The sequence below is a fragment of the Opisthorchis viverrini genome (genome assembly GCF_000715545.1).
Source record: "Opisthorchis viverrini unplaced genomic scaffold opera_v5_221, whole genome shotgun sequence".
In the NCBI taxonomy this organism is placed as follows: domain Eukaryota; kingdom Metazoa; phylum Platyhelminthes; class Trematoda; order Opisthorchiida; family Opisthorchiidae; genus Opisthorchis; species Opisthorchis viverrini.
The window spans coordinates 626,695-636,546 of NW_008751873.1; the positions used below are offsets into that span (position 1 = coordinate 626,695).

At 43.1% G+C, this 9,852-nt stretch overlaps 1 protein-coding gene across 1 annotated transcript in view; it reads left to right on the top strand.

Moving 5' to 3' along the window:
- The window catches only part of T265_08407 (hypothetical protein), a gene marked incomplete at both ends in the record, with an annotated part of 17,217 nt that extends 8,579 nt beyond the window's left edge, over positions 1 to 8,638 (top strand). Inside the window, 5 exons of the mRNA XM_009174203.1 lie at positions 811 to 1,105; positions 1,142 to 1,242; positions 1,278 to 1,405; positions 1,435 to 1,513; positions 8,477 to 8,638. Coding sequence (XP_009172467.1) covers positions 811 to 1,105; positions 1,142 to 1,242; positions 1,278 to 1,405; positions 1,435 to 1,513; positions 8,477 to 8,638 — 765 coding nt within the window. The remainder of the gene's footprint in view (positions 1 to 810; positions 1,106 to 1,141; positions 1,243 to 1,277; positions 1,406 to 1,434; positions 1,514 to 8,476) is intronic.
- Positions 8,639 to 9,852: the final 1,214 nt, after the last annotated feature.

A 9,852-nucleotide genomic window follows, 5' to 3' on the forward strand; every position in this document is an offset into this window, starting at 1 on the left:
CCTTGCAACCTTGCCAACGAAATGTAGGAAACATGCCGTAAGTTTCTTATCGTCCATATGTCGAATCGTTCCAAATAATCCTCCACGTCTCGCGCAGTTGAATTAACATCTAATGGTTCCATTTCGGCAGGCATGATGAATCGTTCCAGTCGCGAAGCCAAAATGTGAGAATTGAGTTTCGTACGTAGATGGTTTAACCAGACGAACTAGAAATCCAGAATTCATCGAAGCGTAACAACCAGCACGTATGTATTTGAATTGGCGAATATGTACAGCATATGGAATATTAACACAAGAGAATAATGAATAGAGCAACGAATAGAATATCAGTCAAGTTCATCACAGTAAGCTCAAACAAATTTTGGTAAAATGGTTACTGTTTAAGGACACTTTGAGTTTTCGTATAAACTGCGTCAAACCAGAATCTTTATGCGAAATTTTCCTCGGTTCACACAATGATTTCAGAAAATTTTGGAGTGCTTCAAAGAATGGGTTTATGTGAGTCTTCGTGCTGACCGGCTTAGTGCTTCGCACTGGGAAATTAGAAGGTGGTGCTACATCGTTTTTGGATTGTCCTGCCAAACGATAAGAACATGCCCGACTGAGAAGGTTTGAGTGAAAACCTCTGTCCTGCGCATCGATCGAGAATCCGTGCTTAAACTGAATGGTTATGACCCCACCGACGACCACCGATTATTAATTTTATTGATCCGAAGTTCCACTGTGGATCAAAAAAAGCTTAATATGTTACTGAATTCACTGGAAACCCTTGAAACCTTTACATTTACTCCGTTGAATCTATTGAACTAGTTGAACTATGTGGGCCAGGCTATAGAATATGAGGCGGATTTTCAAATCATTTCATTTGCGTTTGATGGTTATCGCTTGCGCATGATTGCGTTGCTCCCCGTTCTCCTGTGGGCTCTTCTCCCGCTCACATTTGGGGGTGATTTTTCAAAATTGGATAATGTTGTCTATTTGACTGCGCAAAATTTTACTGAAATCACTGATGGCGGCCGTTGGCTTGTGCTTTTTTATTTCCACTCATGTGGAGGCTGCACCCGGTATCAGCCGTTCTTCAGCAATTTCTCCATATATCTGAAAGGTTAGTGTTTCTGGACTGCGAGACCTCACATCTTAGATTGGAATCCTTTGTTGAAGGTTGGGGCTCTTGATTGTGAATTGCCGGAAAACGATGGAACTTGTTCGTCATTCACGGTTGTAGGAGTGCCTGATTTGCGGGTAAGTGATTCCAGATAATATTACAACGGTTTTAGTACCTTCCTGCAGGAAGGTCTGTGAATGACACTGGAATAGTTATTGGTGATGAGAAAGAGTCTTTCATCGGCCTTCGGAATAAGCTCCTGAATTTTCTAAAACGTGAGATATCTCTTGATGGTTCCAGGTAAGTTCACCTTCTTGCATCTATTAAAGGTTAAGTGAACACTCCAAAAAACTACTCACCATAATTTCAAACATTGAACAACCAGTCTCGTTGGAGCGAGAACATGATGTAAGTCTGCACTCCACTTTGGTTTGTCGTCCATGATACTAACGATAATGCCCTTGATTATTTGGCGTTATGGGTGGTCAGATTACTATTCAACTTCACGTGGTTTGTTACCTGGTAGTATCGTTGCATTTCCGTCTGCTAGGGTCCAGTGTTTTACCTGGTAGTATTAGTTGTAGTAGTAGTTGTAGTAGTAGTAGTTGCATTTCCGTCTGCTAGGGTCCAGTGTATCCGTGGGCGAGACCGACGTCCTCCTACATGCTTAGTTCGACGCACTGTAGTTATTGCTTCAGTAGAGCCGGACTTGGATTTCGGGTGTGTGGAGCTTCAGGGATTGATATTCGCAGCTTATTTTAACACATTATTAAGTGCTAACTTGAAACAACTTTCGTTTTTTGACCACATCCATAGGTTCTCCTAAGTGTGAGATTTTCGCCTGGACAAAAAGCGATCCCGGCTTAGAATGATAGGCGACTCGGGGATGGAAAATCGGATCTGTACACAGCCAGCTATATTCACGGATGAGGTTGTGTATTTCTGGTGCCATCTGCATACGCTCCGCTAGAGAATCCTCTCTGTCAAATGTAGGAAATTACGGTGGGGAGACTGTATGATGGATGATACCAGCCTCTGCACTACTTCTGAAATCTAGCTTGCCCATAGCATGTGGTACCTTTTGTCGCCGAACTTTCTTCATGATTACGCGTTTTAATGCACTGCAGGTCGAGGCACCCTCATGAGCACTAGATATCTCTTGGTGATGTTAGTTGTTGCTAGCAGACGCAAGTGAAAATACTGCAGGAATTACTTCTGGTTGGTTTTTGAACTAAGATGGCTATCTCATTAGCTAGGTTTGTAACCTAGGTAAGGGTGAGTAGCATCATCAGGAGCATTGACCGGTCATCCTATAATAAAGTTATGGGTAATCCTTGGACTAACGCCTAAAGGATTCGTCCGTCGTTCGGATGAACCAAAAGTGCGATTCCGCAATACTGGACCATAATTTAACTTCATTTACTTTTACAACCAGTCTACAATAACCTAAAAGTTCGCCTCCCAAGCCAATTGAAAGAAAGAAAGAAAGAAAGCCTTCAGCTGTAGCACCCTTTCGGTGCCTAGCTGCCATGCCACCCGAAGGAAGCACGAGGGCTGGGATACTGCCAGGTTGCCCAAGCTTAGACAGGGGAAGTCGAGTGGCGGAGGTCGGATTCGAACCACAGACCTTCCGGTCAGTAAATTCGCGCTCTAACCACTTGGGCCATCTCACCCAAGCCAATTGGGCTGCTGAGAAGCTTTATAAAAGCACTTTAATTAACCAGTTTTGTTAGAGATATCCGAGAAACTGTTCACTTTGCTGACAATGTTATCGACGTGACAATCAACGTCTACTGCCTGTCTACTTTGCGTTGTCACGAAGTTGGTTACCAGTGAACAATGTTGATAAAGCGTTACTGAGCCTCGACAAGTGAAGTGGTTGCCACACTGTGCCCATGTAACATACGCTTGCCTTGCTTCTAAACGAGTTAGGAAACAATAGAATGTCCGGTGGTCAATTCAACAGATGACTATAGTTACCACACAATGATTTAGCCATGGTCAACTTGCAGTCCCTAGGCACAGTGCCTGTAAATTTCAGGTATTGAGTACATACAAACAACTTGGACATAGGTATTCGTGGATGTTTGACTGTTGTGAAAGGGCCGATGACTTTTTTGGTTAATTTTTGTTGGAAAACACAAGAACAAGGGCAGCGCTTTATGGATTTTCTGTTCACTGCTCAGGATTATATCGAAACAACATAGTGGGACGGAGATTAGTTATATTTGTATTCTGATAAAATTAAGATGACGCAGTTAGCCAGGAGAGTGACATTTGACTGCTTCCCTCCACAACCTTATTCTCTATGAGAACCGAGAGCTGATCAGGACGGTTAAATTGACCATCGATGTAGCTGTAAGCTCCTTAGTTCTGTGCTTTGACGCGGTTTCAAAATAGCCTCGAGGTATCAAATTCCGACTTCCATAGCAAATTTGCTTTTATTCTTTTGGTAGTTACTGTCATCCATAACAGACCAGTAAATAAAATGTGCTTTTTGTCTTGCGTCGAGGCGTAGTTTTGAGTATCATCCCATTCACTGCGGCTGGCGAATGATTGTGGCAAAATCATGATGAACTAAATCATACCTGACTGCCCCTTGAAAAATTTCCATTTGTTACTGAGATGCATTGAACCATTCGCCACAAGTCTATGGCTTGAACCGCGGAGAATGATCCCGGTACTCATGGAATATGAGGATATATCCGCCCACTGGCTTTTAATCAAATGAATTTGTGTGTGGATTCTCCAACTGTCTCTGGTGTATGAAGATCGCGTAACTTGAATTGGTGAGTTGTTATCTAATGGCTGAGTAGATAGAATTCCCAGACAGAGCACTCGCTGGCTTTCGAATATACTTGGGAGTTTTCGGATTTTTTGAGACTTTTGCGGATCCGTATCACAATTCATCAGTCTTTCGGTAGACACAGGCGAGATGGTTCAGTAGTCGGAACGCGAATTTACTGACCGGAAGGTTCGTGGTTCGAATCCGACTTCCGCCTCCTCGATTTCCCTGTGTAGGCTTGGGCAACCTGGCCTCGTGCCTACTTTGGTGGCGTGGCATCTAGGCACTAAAAGGGCGTTACAGCTGCAAGACAATCTGCTATCTATCTTTCGGTAGACATATGGAACAGAGCTGTTGTGTCGAAGATTGTCCATAACCTTTATGAGATAAAATCCACGATTTTTGTCATACAGACTACCGTAGGGCAATCTACTATTCAAATGGACGCCAATCTGATGATTCTTGTGGCATGACAACAAGTGTGAGAGCCGGTCAGTCGAGCAGAACACCGTAAGATGACGTTACACAGGGTTTTCTCGGCCTCTCAGGTCATAAAACCAGCTGTCCTACTGCTCCAGTCACCAGGTATAGTTTGTACCTTTTTTCGGGATATTTTAAAGCTTGGGATATTTCCATGCATTCATGACCTGGTAGGATCGAGAGTATCCAGAATGCCTTCGAATACGGCTTTAAAAACGAACTCTTCTCTGTAGCAGACTTCGGGTATCTGTACAGGCCACGACAGATCCCCTAGTCATCCCTTTGTAAGGCAGCTGACAGGCGTCGCTTGAATTATGGAGACATCTTTATTGTAGCTCGACAGCTCGAAATATCTATAGTTGAGACACAAGCTCACTGACCAGAAGGTTCATAGTTCATCTCAATTGCTCCTGTCTAGGATTGGGAATCCTGTTACTATCTCAGTTTTCGTGTTTCCCTCGAGTGGCATGGCCGCCACGGACCGAAAGTGTTACAAGTAAACGGTTATTTACGTCCTAGTTTTGTGGGGCCTTTGGGGAGAGTTGGGTGCGTGTTTATCTTAATTTCTAAATGAGGGTTCCGAGCGTGTAAACCACAGCTCCTTGTCCAACCGGAGTGCTGTGCTAAAAGCAACTTGATCCATCCGGGACGTTTTAGCATGATTTCGAGCGCCCGCTGTCTGGTGGCGCACCAATCCTTAAAATGTAATAAGCTGCTCTACCAGGTTCAAAGAATTTATTGACAACGACCCCACATTGAGTTACTTATCCTTATCATGGTGCTAACTGGACACTATTTCGTGGATTTATGGAATAAGAACTAATATTTGTGCTGCTAATGAGGTGAGTATCCTGTCGTCTCACTCACTTTGAACCCAAAGTTAACCCAGCGGACAAGGTGAAGCTATCGACCCGGTGGTCATTGTTCGAACCAGATCCCAACTTTTCGACTATCGCTGCGTATACGTAGATAGCCTGGCTATGTATAAGCAGCATTGTCTCCCTCAAACAACCCGACAAGTACGTGCCAAAGAGGCGCCAAGAACGAGCAGTTCTCTCCATTATCCCCTCACCCTGCTTGGAAGCGAGGTCAGGCGGTTTGAGTCGTTATATGAACATCAGTGGCAATTCTTTCACTCAGTCCCGGACAGGGCGTGCATTAGTGAGTCAGTTGATCTTCGTTAGAGTTGATCGTGTGGGACCGCAATTTCTCACAGTCGAGATGCGTTTCATGAAGATGTTGGTCGTAGAGTTTCATCTCTTGTTACGATGATTTCAAACGGATATGGAGTTGTGCAAGCAACCTGCCTCGTACCCCCATCCTCAGTCTTGTTGCTGTTCCATATTGTGCTGTCCAGTTGTGAGCACGTTTCCAAAGCCATTACTAGTCACCGTGATCCTGGTATCCGTGATGATTCACTTTACTGAAAATCTGAAAAGCCCAGCCGTGTCAAAGGAGCGCAAGAAGCGTCAATCAGCTACCATAAACAGTTGACACAATGAATTCGCTGAACTTTTACTCGCTACTTCTAAGGTGTATTCCACTTTGGGCATTCCTACAGCATCGAAGGGGATGCAGGAGTGACATCCAGAAACTTGTTCTTTCGGCTTTTTTAAGAGCAAACCGTGCGGTTTTACTAGATACTAGTGTAGCCTATTTCACGGCAGTTCGAACTATAGCTCCAGAGGTTAGCTTATTCCACACGTCTTTCACTGTCGCCAGTAGGGTGACTGATAAGATTTTTGTAAGCCACTATTTAGTGGACCTGTATTTTTCTAGCTTGGCCAGGTAAGATGTCGCAAATGGAATAAACATTTCCACTTTGAAAGCTTAAGGCCAAACCCATGTTGAGCACAACGACTATATCATTCTTGTTTTATGTAGCTCAAACATATAAATATTCTAGTCTGATATCTGTTTGTTGGGACTGGCTTTAGCTGCACAAATATCGTTCGGACTACCGTTCGGACTCTCAGTTTCGGCACATTTACCTTATATACACGGAACGAAGACTAACATTTCAGACTCCGTTACTGAGCGTACGAAATTGCTTCCCACCTTCAGCGCAAAGTCCATCTTCGATTGTAAACAAACCACGAGCAGTGAAGCGGAATGGGATAGCTTAAAACTAGTGCTGTCTGAATTCTGGTCCTCAAGCCACCACTTAAACGTATTGCAAATTCCCTAGTCAGCTTTTATACATCTGAAGAAAATGCGTTAAGGTTATTCGCTGCAACAGCTTTGCATATGGTTTGGTGACATCGGTATTCACATTACGGGAAAGTGGCAGATTACTGAGCGTATACATACATTTATTACCACACCTTACAGCTCCATTATATTGTACCCGAGTTCAGACGTTCTCTAGATAGTCCGCAAAGCATAAAAAAATGAACTGATGGTTGGCTACTTCACTCAATTTGCATTTTGAGACAAACAGATCATATGGATGACTTGCGTAGAGCCCTTCTGTTTACGGCTTAGTGCTCCGGTTGTTTAATTTGAACCGATTAGGCCAAGAAAAATATGTCACTGTTGAATGCCGTGCAATTGTTGACATAGAGTTCGTGTAAACGACATCTCCTCTTCATTATCGTCAGTCCAACAACAAATAGGAATCAACGATCCACCAGCATGATCCACATGTGTGATGAAGTCGGAATTTTACTCTGTTTCAGGTTTGCTGAGCAGATTTCTTATCTCGTTTTTACCAAACTTTCACCTATTTTTCCAAAAGAACGAAGCCCATTTAGCTTGACGGAATTCCAAATTGTTCCCACTTCGTGCACTGTTCTCAACACCGCTTCCTTTTCACTTGGGATTTTAGTCCGGTCTCCTGTGAGCTAGTAAACTGCTCGGATGTTGACTAATTTTGGATTTTGGATCCGACTTTGTCTTTCTTGACCTTCCTCAGTCTTAATTATCCCGTGCGCCCAGCTTCTTGATCAAATACTGCTTGCTTGAAACCAGCACACCACCAGTTTTGACCTAGTTTACTCTCGTAGCATAGTCTAATGTCAACGCCCACTAATCCTCAATCATCTGGAGGGTTTGTAAATCCGAGGTAAATAATTTTTGCAACCACACTTTGTTTTACGTATGTTCATGTGTTGCAGCTATAGATCCGTGGAAGTGAACTTGGGAGCTTACGATGTCAGCTCCAATTAAAGCTTATGACTTTGTATCCAATCGACTGCACTCATGCTTCGTGTCTCAGAAGTTTTGTCGTAGAATACCCCCTGCCATTTTCAAAGCCTTTGAATCCTCACCCAAAATCAGAAGCAAACTTCCGAATCGTGAGACCCTAACAATCAACACTATACGATCACCCAAATTTTTGTCTGCGTGTGTCTGGATGTCCTTCGGATAACCTCGTTTCAATTGTTCGCCAGTCCCTCCCCAAATATTCATGTCCAAATTCGTGAGTGGATAGCGCAATGAATAATACTCGTGCCTTCCGAACCGTTTTTCCTCGGCGTTGTCTTTAATTGAATAGGGTGGTGGTAGTCGTTTTCTGGCGTCGGTAGAAAATATGACACCCTAAGTTATCGGGGATTCAGAATCATCAGGCAAATTTGACCGTATTCGAGAGGAAGCCTAAGTATAAAAGAAGCTAATAGACCAGATACGTATAATGTCACAGTCATCTTTAAGGAGTAGTTGTTTCAAGAACGGGAGTTCTGTGATGAAGCCTGAGTGGTCGTTTAAGGTGATCAAGTTTTGCTTATTTTCCGACTTCATAAGGAATCCTGAAACCCGTTCACATCTCTGCTCCGTAATCTAGACGTGAAACATTTAAATCATTTTACAGTAGAAACACGAAAGTTGTGCTTTTGAAAATAAATTGTCAGATAAGTTTGTCGCACGATGATTGTTCATTGGCCCTTAGCATGTGTACACGTTCATCACTATGATTGCTTGCCACGTCAACAAGTACGCAATGTTGGAACATTTCAAAGTCCACTAAGTTTGACCCTTTGCTGAATTGTGAATAAAGACGCGGAAATTAATCTGATTAATATGACAAGCTCAACCGTACATCTCTCCTTGACGGGAAACCGCTACTAACAAGTCGCACTACAGATAAGTAAGAGGGTCCGTTTTAGGTGACCGAAACCCGTAAACGCGGGATACAATATATGCCGAAAATCACAACGGAACTGGTTTTGCGTGAATCAATAGGCAACGAAAGGTACGGGCTTCGCTTGAACATTTCAGAGCTTGTATCTTTGGATGATGTTATGATTCAGGCACCAGCATCTTTATGACAGTGTATTTGATATATATGCCCGGCGGACGTATACTTTGCTTCGTTCACCCATACTGTATGTTTATATTTTTTGTGTTTGAACCTGTATCATGATCATTATTCGTTGCAAATCACTGCGATCCGCAAAAAGGACCGACTCATCTACCGAGACATTGATTTTTAATTGGGAATACAACCTCAGATATGATGGTAGGAGAAAGCCCACCCTTTAAAAACTAATTTAATGCCCACGGCGTTTTCAGCCGAATATTTGCAGTCCGTACACAACAAATGGTTCCCTATGGTTAACCGACAGCCAGATGTCTGCGGACGATAAATGTGTACGCAGTTTTGTCACGTTTATTTTGGCACAACCTCGATTTGCACGTTCTGGATGTTTGTAAATCCACACACTCCTCAGTGCATACTTTTGCCTTCTGCACTTGTCCACAACGCCCCACTGTCCTGGGTCTGAAACTGCGCTGGTTGTCACTGTAGAACAGGGCAGCCATGTAATTTTTCCATGGGATGGATAAAGACGGCTCAGTGATTCTAGTCCAGTTATCATCCAAGTTGGATTTACTCCGGACTGAATAGCATTTCAAAAATTAGGAATCTCATGAAATCGGGTCATTGTTGTATGAACGTAATGCATTACACATAACATCATAAACGAAATATTCATCTGGGTTCCGAGTGAGTCTCCGTCAAAACCAAATTGATATGCAAATGAGTATAGCCGAGACTACTTTCTTGATTACTTTGGTTCAGAATCATGTGTGTTCCACTGCTGGCGATCAAAATTCATTATTCACGCTTCCAAACATGAATCTGTGTTTTGAAAGGACTTAAGGGCAACAAGATCGCAACCGCCGTTTCGTATGCAGTTATAGGTTTATTTGTGTAATTGTAGTCACATGCACAGTGTGGAGATGAGATAGACCAAAGCCCATGTTCAGACCTTGCTGGCAATTCTCTTGCTTCTTGCTTAATCCAGGTTTACTGTGGAGTTTGTTAAGGTCAACAGTCACTGGAATAAGCACCCCATACTTATATACTGGGCTTGATCGGGTCAGACATTTAAGAACTGACTGGAAAGGTCCGTGCACTAATCTGTGGTACAACAAAACAATGCTTACATGGAGGACAATAACTCAGTAGCTTAAATGACCAGTGAGTTACAGTATACTCAATGTTCGGAAAATCAGTTGTGCGCGTTAAGCACAACAGTAG